General features: G+C 44.5%; 1 protein-coding gene across 4 annotated transcripts in view; it reads right to left on the minus strand.

The window, feature by feature from the left end:
• Positions 1–12,205, minus strand: part of nphp3 (nephronophthisis 3) — a 32,016-nt gene that overhangs the window by 7,171 nt on the left and 12,640 nt on the right. For 3 of the 4 annotated variants that reach the window (XM_065019538.1, XM_029661505.2, XM_065019537.1), the window contains 13 exons: positions 12,057–12,160; positions 11,705–11,963; positions 11,326–11,423; positions 10,986–11,088; positions 10,563–10,645; positions 10,324–10,462; positions 8,165–8,329; positions 7,874–7,968; positions 7,621–7,743; positions 7,196–7,385; positions 5,860–6,101; positions 5,650–5,725; positions 5,282–5,409 (listed from right to left, as the gene is read on the minus strand). In XM_065019538.1, the coding sequence (XP_064875610.1) occupies positions 5,282–5,409; positions 5,650–5,725; positions 5,860–6,101; positions 7,196–7,385; positions 7,621–7,743; positions 7,874–7,968; positions 8,165–8,329; positions 10,324–10,462; positions 10,563–10,645; positions 10,986–11,088; positions 11,326–11,423; positions 11,705–11,963; positions 12,057–12,160 (1,805 nt within the window). Of the gene's footprint in view, positions 1–5,281; positions 5,410–5,630; positions 5,726–5,859; positions 6,102–7,195; positions 7,386–7,620; positions 7,744–7,873; positions 7,969–8,164; positions 8,330–10,323; positions 10,463–10,562; positions 10,646–10,985; positions 11,089–11,325; positions 11,424–11,704; positions 11,964–12,056; positions 12,161–12,205 lie in introns of those variants that run through there. The other variant, XM_029661506.2, reaches the window with a different exon arrangement.

Below are 12,205 nucleotides of genomic sequence, written 5' to 3' on the forward strand. Positions count from 1 at the left end.
GTTTTCAAGATACGTGCCTTTCAAAATACAGAAATCTGGCCCGCATGATGCATTTGGCATCATATGATGCAAGACGCAGCACCATACGTGACCTGTTTCAGGAAGCTAGGTGTATGTCGCACATCACTACTTCAAAATGATTGTTTGTGGAACATTCATGTGCCTTAATAACAAACTTGTATGACATCTGTAAATACAAATACAATTGTTGGCTTAGCCACGGAAAATGGCAGGAACCTTCCCATTAGCAATGATTGGCTGAGATTAGGGCTGTGTCGGTCATGAAATTTTGTCAGCCGGTGATTGTCAAGCAAATAACTGGTCGGTCTCACGGTAATTGACCGTTAATTAACATAAACACATTTAGCATCTCCTGGCTTCCAAACATAGCCTTACAAGCCATTTAAAAAAAGCCTACAAGCCATTTTAAAAAGCCTAATAAATCCATGTAATATAGTGATAAAATAAGTTATATGTTTAAAGATAATGATTAAATAATTCCACTCTGAAAACATAATTGTATGAAATGTATTAGAATCATAAAACTATAATCTGATGATGTGTGTAGTTTTAGTCAGAATTAGAACAAGGACCTTTTGTTCCTTTTTTAGTAGGTAAGCAGGGTGCAAGTGTGAAACAAATGATAAGAGGAGCTATCGACAGACAAGTTGTACTACTGTGTTCCTTACAGGACATTCTGTCTCCACCCGTGGAGGGGAGAAACTGTTAGCCTTGCAGAAAATTATGAAACACGTTGCAGATTAAAGAAACAATGTATCTGTGTAGTGGGAAAACACAGACTGTCTGAGCAAGGCGTAGCTTAAGATTTTAACTTGTGTTGAGTTTAACTTGTGTGTTATAAAGACTGTGTTTGTATAATGGACTTCAGAACGTTCTCGAGAATAAACTGTACTAACCTTTCGTATAAGCTGAGTCTTTGCCTAATTATTATTATACCCATGGTCTTACAAACCTCGGGGATTGGTCAAAGCTATTGATTGTTAGTTATTATCATTGGGATTGAAAATTCTCATGACATATATATATATTTTTTTTTTATTTCACCTTTATTTAACCAGGTAGGCTAGTTGAGAACAAGTTCTCATTTGCAACTGCGACCTGGCCAAGATAAAGCATAGCAGTGTGAACAGACAACACAGAGTTACACATGGAGTAAACAATTAACAAGTCAATAACACAGTAGAAAAAAAAGGGGAGTCTATATACATTGTGTGCAAAAGGCATGAGGAGGTAGGCGAATAATTACAATTTTGCAGATTAACACTGGAGTGATAAATGATCAGATGGTCATGTACAGGTAGAGATATTGGTGTGCAAAAGAGCAGAAAAGTAAATAAATAAAAACAGTATGGGGATGAGGTAGGTGAAAATGGGTGGGCTATTTACCAATAGACTATGTACAGCTGCAGCGATCGGTTAGCTGCTCAGATAGCAGATGTCAGCGATTTTTGCAATTCGTTCCAGTCACAGGCAGCAGAGAACTGGAACGAAAGGCGGCCAAATGAGGTGTTGGCTTTAGGGATGATCAGTGAGATACACCTGCTGGAGCGCGTGCTACGGATGGGTGTTGCCATCGTGACCAGTGAACTGAGATAAGGCGGAGCTTTCCCTAGCATGGACTTGTAGATGACCTGGAGCCAGTGGGTCTGGCGAAGAATATGTAGCGAGGGCCAGCTGACTAGAGCATACAAGTCGCAGTGGTGGGTGGTATAAGGTGCTTTAGTGACAAAACGGATGGCACTGTGATAAACTGCATCCAGTTTGCTGAGTAGAGTGTTGGAAGCAATTTTGTAGATGACGTCGCCGAAGTCGATGATCGGTAGGATAGTCAGTTTTACTAGGGTAAGTTTGGCGGCGTGAGTGAAGGAGGCTTTGTTGCGGAATAGAAAGCCGACTCTTGATTTGATTTTCGATTGGAGATGTTTGATAAGAGTCTGGAAGGAGAGTTTACAGTCTAGCCAGACACCTAGGTACTTATAGATGTCCACATATTCAAGGTCAGAACCATCCAGGGTGGTGATGCTGGTCAGGCGTGCGGGTGCAGGCAGCGAACGGTTGAAAAGCATGCGTTTGGTTTTACTAGCGTTTAAGAGCAGTTGGAGGCCGCGGAAGGAGTGTTGTATGGCGTTGAAGCTCGTTTGGAGGTTAGATAGCACAGTGTCCAAGGACGGGCCGGAAGTATATAGAATGGTGTCGTCTGCGTAGAGGTGGATCAGGGAATCGCCCGCAGCAAGAGCAACATCATTGATATATACAGAGAAAAGAGTCGGCCCGAGAATTGAACCCTGTGGCACCCCCATAGAGACTGCCAGAGGACCGGACAGCATGCCCTCCGATTTGACACACTGAACTCTGTCTGCAAAGTAATTGGTGAACCAGGCAAGGCAGTCATCCGAAAAACCGAGGCTACTGAGTCTGCCGATAAGAATATGGTGATTGACAGAGTCGAAAGCCTTGGCAAGGTCGATGAAGACGGCTGCACAGTACTGTCTTTTATCGATAGCGGTTATGATATCGTTTAGTACCTTGAGCGTGGCTGAGGTGCACCCGTGACCGGCTCGGAAACCAGATTGCACAGCGGAGAAGGTACGGTGGGATTCGAGATGGTCAGTGACCTGTTTGTTGACTTGGCTTTCGAAGACCTTAGATAGGTAGGGCAGGATGGATATAGGTCTGTAACAGTTTGGGTCCAGGGTGTCTCCCCCTTTGAAGAGGGGGATGACTGCGGCAGCTTTCCAATCCTTGGGGATCTCAGACGATATGAAAGAGAGGTTGAACAGGCTGGTAATAGGGGTTGCGACAATGGCGGCGGATAGTTTCAGAAATAGAGGGTCCAGATTGTCAAGCACAGCTGATTTGTACGGGTCCAGGTTTTGCAGCTCTTTCAGAACATCTGCTATCTGGATTTGGGTAAAGGAGAACCTGGAGAGGCTTGGGCGAGTAGCTGCAGGGGGGGCGGAGCTGTTGGCCGAGGTTGGAGTAGCCAGGCGGAAAGCATGGCCAGCCGTTGAGAAATGCTTGTTGAAGTTTTCGATAATCATGGATTTATCGGTGGTGACCGTGTTACCTAGCCTCAGTGCAGTGGGCAACTGGGAGGAGGTGCTCTTGTTCTCCATGGACTTCACAGTGTCCCAGAACTTTTTGGAGTTGGATCTGCAGGATGCAAACTTCTGCCTGAAGAAGCTGGCCTTAGCTTTCCTGACTGACTGCGTGTATTGGTTCCTGACTTCCCTGAACAGTTGCATATCGCGGGGACTATTCGATGCTATTGCAGTCCGCCACAGGATGTTTTTGTGCTGGTCGAGGGCAGTCAGGTCTGGAGTGAACCAAGGGCTATATCTGTTCTTAGTTCTGCATTTTTTGAACGGAGCATGTTTATCTAAAATGGTGAGGAAGTTACTTTTATAGCCTACACCTTCACAATAAATCCATTATTTATTTTACACAGATCTAATGAAACATGATATGAAGAAAATAATAGCATACTCTTGAGTTGTCCTTAGCTTTACAAACTAAACAGAGTTAAAAGGGTTCTAGTCTGCCGAGAAGCGTTCATCCAGGTAGACGGTCAAGAGTCTAGCTACATTTTCAGATATTATACATTTCTAATTTTGTCAGAAAGATGTTTTCATTGCAAGTTAAAGTGTACTGTTAGGTAGCTAGCGAACGTTAGCTTGCTGGCTCACTAACGTTAAGTGTATGATCTGTGTAGTAATATTATTTATATCTCAGAAATCCATTTGCATTGCTAGTTATAGCCTAATGTTAGCTAGCTAGCTAACATTGAACCTAGTTGATTAGCTTTAGCATTTCATGTGGCTGGGAGGTGGTTATAACATTTCTTTCACATGATCCATCAATTTAGACAAGTGTGTCTGGTAGGGTTGTGCCGACATGGCCATACTCGTATTCCTAATTGTATCCGTAAATTGACAGTTGCTAGTCATCAAATGATACTTGTGATCAAAAAAAAAAACAGAAATGTTTTAATATGCGTAAATAGATCTTTGCAAAATACCTCCCTGCGCATTCTCACTGCGAAAAAAGCTGCAGATTAGGAGCAGCGAGCGGACGGCTGGGTGTGTGTGTGTGTCTGTGAGTGCTCCGTTTGCAGTCGGCAGCCAAGTTTGCTGTTAGTCAGAATGTGCATTAGCGTTTCATCTATTTTTACTACCCTTGCCCCACCTGTTAGATATTATGCACCTTGATAGCAAACGTCATCGCCATGTGACTTACATACTAGCAATCTAAATGAGCAGACCGAAAACATGTGAGGAAAAGTGATGAGGGTAAATGATGACGCGAGTGGACTGAGAAATACGGCTTCACTCTATCCAATCAGAGCAGCAGGATCAACGTACAGGCCCGCCTGACACATGAGAAATATGCATGCTGGCACCTATTCACAAAAAAAATACTTGGATCATCATCGTATCTAGAGAATTGCTTATATCCGTTACGACACTCATTTTGTGTCAACTACTTGGCACACCCCTAGTTTCTGGGTAAGCATCATCTAATAATTAGAAAATATTTACACAATATTTTTTATCTGGACACTTTCTATTTTTGATATTGCTACTATGCAAATACTAACTGGAGTTTTCCCCTATTGTAGGCTACTATTTTGTACCACTTTTAGTCTTTAAATATTTGGTTGTATACTACAGTACCTTACTCACTCTGTTAAGCGTATGGCCTCACATGTGAATCCTTAAAGAGATGGGTGGGGCTATATTAACAATGGACTAATGAAACAAATACCAAAAGATTTCCTTTAATACTAAATGCCAAGCAGAGGCATCATATTTCACGGGTCCCATATTTAGGGCCCTATAAATCTGTGATATTTTTTGCCTGATTCCATAGAGTTTTTTTCCTAAATTTGATTTGCTCCTTTTTGTATTTCCTGGTTTCTGTTTTTCGGGAAAAACAACAACATTTGATGTTTTTAAGTCCACGACCATGTTTAAACCACTTTTGAGGTCTGGGAAAATCAAATAATTTAGGATTTTGGGGTGTAGTTGCCCTTTAATGTAAGTGAGCACCAGCAAGAGACCATTGTTTGGTTAGCTATCAATATTTCTTTAGCGCTCATGTGATTGCAAAGTTCGCAAAACAAACGGCCACTGGATTGATGGAAATAATCATATCATCACTCTGCCGGGTAGGTGTAGACTACTTTGTATCCTTTGGTTATCTTTAGCGTCATCGTTAACAGCTACCTACACAAGGTGTAGATGTGTAAGGACTGACTCACTCCAGGTTGTTCTGGAGGTAGTAGAGGACTCCCAGCTCGTTGAAGGTCTTGGCACAATCTGCTGTGTCTTTACCCAGAGTCAGCTCCTCTAACTGGATGGCCCGCCGACGCAGCAGAGTGAAGCCATACTGCAGAGATAGAGGCACGGTCAATTCACTATTAATGTATACACATTACACACAAGTACACATGAACACACACACACTAAAGCCATTTTGCAGAGAGAGAGACGTGTGTGTAATATGTATGCATTAGATTTGTCATTTTAGGTGATTTTTTTTAAAAAAAGTGACCCAATCCTTCATTAAAGCACACACAAAAAAGCCATAAAGTAGGAGGGACAACCAACCATGCTAATGTGTCCTCACCATATGGCCTTTCTGGCGGGCAGTCTTTTGGCGAATCCTCACAGACCTCTTCCTCAATTTTTCGGCTTGCTCATACCTGTTAACAGATGACCCATCAATCACGAAGTAACTTTACTTGAAACAGACCCACCCACACACCTCCCTTCACTCTCACTCACTCACTCACTCACTCACTCACTCACTCACTCACTCACTCACTCACTCACTCACTTGTTCTGCTTCTGGTAGAGCATGGCCAGGGAGTCCAGTTCGCGTGCGACACAGGCGTGGTCTGAGCCGTAGGCGTTCTCACTGATCTCCAGGGCCTGCTTGTAGAACTGCTCTGCATTGCCATACTTCCTCCACTGGACATAAACCCCGGCCAGCTGGTGTAGGGACAGGGCAACACTGGGGTGGTCCGGGTCCAGGGCCGTCTCCCGGATCTCCAGTGACCTCTGTAAGGGAGCTACCGCCTGGAGAAACATGGATGGACAGACACATTTATCATGTAGTACGTCGACAGCATGACAACATACAGTGTATTTCGGAAAGTATTCAGACCCTTTCCCCTTTTCCACATTTTGTTACGTTACAGCCGTATTCTTTAATGTATTAAATATTTTTTTCCTCTCACTCCGACAGAGCTCGCGAGTTCCTCTGTAGAGATGGGAGATCCTTCCAGAAGGACAACCATCTCTGCAGCACTCCACCAATCAGGCCTTTATGGTAGAGTGGACAGATGGAAGCCACTCCTCAGTAGAAGGCACATGACAGCCAACTTGGAGTTAGCCAAAAGGCACCCAAAGGACTCTCAGACCATGATAAAAAAAAGATGAAACAAAGATTGGACTCTTCGGCCTGAATGCGAAGCGTCAGGACTGGAGGAAACCTGGCACCATCCCTACGGTAAAGCATGGTGGTGGCAGCATCATGCTGTGAGGATGTTTTTCAGCGGCAGGGACTGGGAGACTAGTTAGGATCGAGGGAAAGATGAACGGCGCAAAGTACAGAGTGATCCTTGATGAAAACCTGCTACAGAGCGCTCAGGACCTCAGACTGGGGCAAAGGTTCACCTTCCAACAAGGCAATGACCATAAGCACACGGCTTCAGGATAAGTCTACGAATGTTTTTGAGTGGCCCAACCAGTGCCGACTTGAACCTTGATCGAACATCTCTGGAGAGATCTGAAAATAGCTGTGTAGCCAAGCTTGAAGATTTGAGGCAGTAATCGCTGCCAAAAGTGCTTCAACAAAGTACTGAGTAAAGGGTCTGAATACTTATTATGTACATTTGATCTGTTTTTTTTATTTTGAATACATTTGCAAAAATGTCTAAAAACCTGTTTTTGCGTTGTCATTATGGGGTATTGTGTGTAGATTGATGAGGGGGAACCCCCCCCAATTTAATCAATTTTAGAATAAGGCTGTAACGTAAATAAATGTGGAAAAAGTCAAGGGGTCTGAATTACTGTCACGTACCAATAGAACAGAAATCCCCATTTCAAATCAATGGGTCTGTACTGGGTGGACTGGCGGTCATTTTACTACCCACTTTCTACGCACATACCTGACTGAGCAGGCCCAAGTCTTTGAGGAAGCGACCCAGTGTCTCATACAGGTTGCCCAGCCTGATCATGCTGTCCTCACTCGCACAGCTCTTCTCATAGTGCTTCAGAGAGTCAAAGTACTCAGTGGCCATGGAACTTTTGTCTTTGCCCACATACTGCCAGTAGGCCAGCAGCTCAGAGAAATGGCCCCTAGGAACACCAACAGACATATCAGAACTTTAATTGATGATTATGGTTCATGTTGATCTCATGTATTGCACATTTTGAGTCAAGGTGAAGTCTGTGCACAGATCAATCACCGATACAAATGCCAAAAAACATAGGAGAATATACCGTACTACTACCCAGACCAAGTCAAAACCAAAAGACACAGAAAGTAAACAGTAGAATGGCAAACAGTCTCATTGTTATATAGAAGTCTGACCTCTTGTAAAGGTTCTGGGAGACAAAGAGGTTAAGGAGGCTGAGCTGCAGCTTGGCCCTGTCCTCCTGCTGCTGGAGTAGCCAGGGCAGCTCGTCTGCCACCCGCCACGTCACCCTGTCCTGACTGAACACACACACACGTCAAATTCACACCAACACTTATTGTGTCGTCAAAGTTAACTCCAGTCACTATTGCTAATATTAATTCTATGATATAACATGATGCTGGCCATGTTACTAGTGGTTGGCCAGACCTGAGTTGCTGGCTGAAGTAGTGGATGAGCTTCTCTCTGTAGGCAGGAGAGCAGGTCCCTCCATCCATAAACTCCAGCCGGACGGCCTCCGCGGCCTAAAGCACAGAGACGGCGTCAACAGAAAGCCTGTGTGAAGCCTCTCACATACATTTAACATCATTGAGTTTCAGAGTCGGAGAGATTATTACTCACGCGCACACACACACACACACAAACTGCAGCCAGTGGACCAAACAGGGAGATTTCAATGCTCTCATCCTATGGTGTTTGTAGAGGAGACCGAAAGCTAACCTGTAGGTGCTGGAACCTGATGAGTCCACAGCCCAGGCCTACAATACAGAGTCTCTGTAGGGTGTAGAGGAGGGAGGAGAGGACAGGCAGGCCCAGGTCTGGAAACACCGCCAGCACCTCTGACTCACTCACACCGTTGTGACTGGCACACACCAGACACAGCATCTGAGAGGGAATCAACACACACACACACACACACACACACACACACGAAGGAAAGCAGAACAGATAATCAGCTTCAACATTCTTGGGAAAACCCTTGATGTCACATTCTAAATAAAAGGCATGTGAAACTATTCTGATGGTTAGTGGTACCACAGAATGTCCCACCCCCTGCCAAATGCAGTTAGGTGAAGGTATTGGCGGGTAACAATGTCTATTTCACCAGCCACGTTGGCGGGTGGTCAATTTACAGAGCTCTACAGTAAGAGCATTACATCATCTGATTCAGAGGGGTTGGGTTAAATGTGGAGTTGAAGGCATTCAGTTGTACAACTGACTAGGTATCCCCCTTTCCCTTTTGCGATTGAAAATAGTAAAGTCCAGTATGAGCGCACGTGTGCGGGTTAGGTGTATAAAAATGCTGCAGTAGCTGTTTTCAGAGTATTTCTGCTGTTTTGTTTCATAGCTGCTAATTGCACAAATAAATTGGAATCCTGGATCCCACCTCGCACAGAAACAATGCCTGGCATGGGAGGAGCTGTGCGCAATGAGTGAAGTGCTGATATAAAAGTTGGTCTAATTTACAAAGTGAGACTTTGACCTCATGCTTCTTGGCTATTTACATTGTTTTGTTCACAAGTTGGGTAGTTTTTCAACGTTAGTTTGAGTCTGCTGCTCCAACGAAGTGACTTCCTAGTCAGATCCCAAATCTCACACACACGTGACTAGGACTCGAGTGTCCCCGATACATTTACATGAACATTTGAGTAATTTAGCAGACGCTCTTATCCAGAGCGACTTACATTAGTGAGTACATACATTATTATACTTTTGTCGTACTGGTCTCCCGTGGGAATCGAACCCACAACCAAGGCGCTGCATTCTCTACCACAGTAACCTCCCGCCCTTAAAACGGGCCAGCTGAACATTTTGTCTCTGATATTCTGTTACTTAAAAGACTCGGGTCACAAAAAAAATGAAATGAAATTGAGCATTATACCACATTACTTCTTACTAATAAATGTATTGTTCTATAAACATTTCGAAGCATGGTCATCTGTTTGTGTTTTTTGATGTAATTATGGCACAAAAAAAAAATGTTGGCTGGTAAACATCTGAGTGGCTGGCATTTAATATTTTTAATATTATTATTATTTTTTTATCTACCTGCCACAGTGGCTGGTGGACCAAAAAGTACATTTTAGGCCCTGGTCTTCATCCCAAATTGCATCCTATTCCCTATATTATGCACTACTTTTGACCATGTACTTTTTTCTTCTTTCACCCCCTCTTTTCGCCCCCAATTTTCTCATATCCTATTATGATCTTGTCTCATTGCTGCAACTCCCCAACGGGCTCGAGAGAGGCGAAAGTCGAGTCATGCGTCCTCCAAACCGAGCTCCTTAACACCCACCCGCTTAACCCGGAAGCCAGACGCACCAATGTGTCGGAGGAAACACTGTTCAACTGACAACGAGAGTCAGCCTGCAGGCGCCCAGCCCGCCACAAGGAGTCACTAGAGCGCGATGAACCAAGTAAAGCCCCCCAGCCAAACCCTCCCCTAACCCGGACAACGCTGGGCCAATTGTGCACCGCCCTATGGGACTACCGGGCACGGGCAGATTGTGACACAGCCTGGGACCGAACCCAGGTCTGTAGTGATACCTCAAGCACTGCAATGCAGTCAGTGCCTTAGACCGCTGCGCCACTAGGGGGGCGTTGAAATGCAACAACGTTGCTGAGAATTTTCTTGCACAGCAGGAAATGCAAACCTGTAGTGTATTTGAGTTTCAAAAAGGCTTCTAAAGTTTGTCATTTCTACAGAAATTTCAGACTATATTTGCCCTAACAAAAAAATGTACCAACCCCTACAAAAATGTCCATTGATTATAGTCCAAATAATAATTCACATTTCCTGTTGCTGCAGGATTATTTTCCTGCTGTTGCAAATGAAGATCCTACATCTGCAGTGGTGAAGGATCGTGATGGTCCCTTACCTCTCTCATGACGTGTCTCTCCCCGTCTGTGCTGAGAGAATCTAACGCCACCCTGAGGCCCAATCTGTACAGAGACATGGTGTCCTGACACAGCAGACACTGCTCTAGAGTCCTCTCCAACGACCAGGCACACCTACAGCTGGGACACAACGCAACACATCTATAGACAATACCACACACACACACAAAGAGACACGCCCACACACACAAAGAGACGCGCCCACACACAGTTTACTCACTTGGTGATCATCTTGGCTAGCAGGGTGACATACAGGGCGTTACATGTGGATGCAGAGCGACAGTGTCTCTCCAGTTTCTTATCCTGTTGAACGGACAGACGCTCAGCCACCGTTTGACATACACAGATCTTCTCGTCATGAGAGTTAAAAGGGGGAAGTTCAGTATTTTACTAATTGATGTTAGATGGTTCCCCACCCGGAAAGTAGTCAATGGACCAGAATAAACTAATCCATGGTTTGATTCTTTTGAAAACAGCCACTAGCTAAATATCGAATGAGAGTGATGGGGTGCCTGTTAAAAATTGCATGGTCAAATAAACTCAACTATTTGGTTTGATGCACATTACTTAAAAGGTGATTTGGCCTTTTCTTTTTTACACTGAACTTCCAGTAGTAACAAAGTGATATCAGTTTGACACCCACCTGGTCTTTAGTGAGTTTGACGTCAGCTGCCAGGCACTCTGTGTTGATGACACTCTTCACCTCTCTGGGGTTCAGGGGGTCCAGGTGGAGGGTGGGCCACAGTCTGGAAAACAACAGTCATATCACACAATCACTATTAGGCCACAATACATAGGCATTACACAGGAACCTTATATCATACCCCAAAATACATAGGCACTACAATACATATCTATTACATTATACATAGGTGTACCTTCTTCCAGGCATTACTCAGGCACTACATTAGCATTACATATGTTGACATAGGACTAATCTGGAGTCATTTTGTATGGACTAACTGCCAAATTGTGTACTCTACCTCCAGGCCTGGGGACAAGTCTCCACGTTGACAGACACCACCACTCTGACGTTGACCGGCAGGGGGTCAATCAGCCACTTCATGTGCCTCTCTGCTTGCTGAGGGAAAATACAGTCGAATATCAAAAGATACAAACCTCAGAGTAACAAACTGACCTGTTAACTGACAATATCACAACAGGGACGTCTGGGGACATTCTATGTGCCGTAAATGTTAATTACATGTTGCTAAAAACACATCCAATATTTACAGTATCTGGCTAAATGATTAGAAAACCCATGTTTAAAAAAAAGTTACAGACACTTCAGTGTTCCCGAACGACCTCCATCCCCCGACGCGTTCGCCTCTCTACGGTCTTACTGTGGCAGTAGCCTAGTACCTGTATCTGGTCAATGGAGTCGATGATGATGATGATGTTGCCTTGGTGTCTGGAAGACAGTCTCTCTAGCCAGCGAGGGAACTCCTCGAGGATCTTGGAGGGGTCCATGGATAACCCAGAGATGGACCAGAAATGCTGCAGCAGCTTGACAGTGAGGCGTTTAATAATGAGTACAGGCTCAGAGCTGGTGGAAAGAGGTCGCCCCACAAAATGGTACAGGAACAACGTGTTGGGGGAGTGTTTCTGCTGCAGCTCAATCCTGGAGGAAGAATTGAGTTGATTGATTATTAAAACACTTAAGGTCAAATAATGTAGAAGGTCATTTTTAAATGGATAATGGCTGAGCTCTTACCATTTGGACAGCAGGAGAGACTTCCCAGAGCCGGGTCCCCCTGATACCAGCAGTGGAGGGGTGGGAGGAGGGGCTGCCACCATGTCATTCAGACGATCTATGTACTGAGGACAGAGCATGACATCACCCGTCATGAGGAAGCTCCTCTC

Source organism: Oncorhynchus nerka, linkage group LG6, assembly GCF_034236695.1.
Source record: "Oncorhynchus nerka isolate Pitt River linkage group LG6, Oner_Uvic_2.0, whole genome shotgun sequence".
Lineage (NCBI taxonomy): Eukaryota > Metazoa > Chordata > Actinopteri > Salmoniformes > Salmonidae > Oncorhynchus > Oncorhynchus nerka.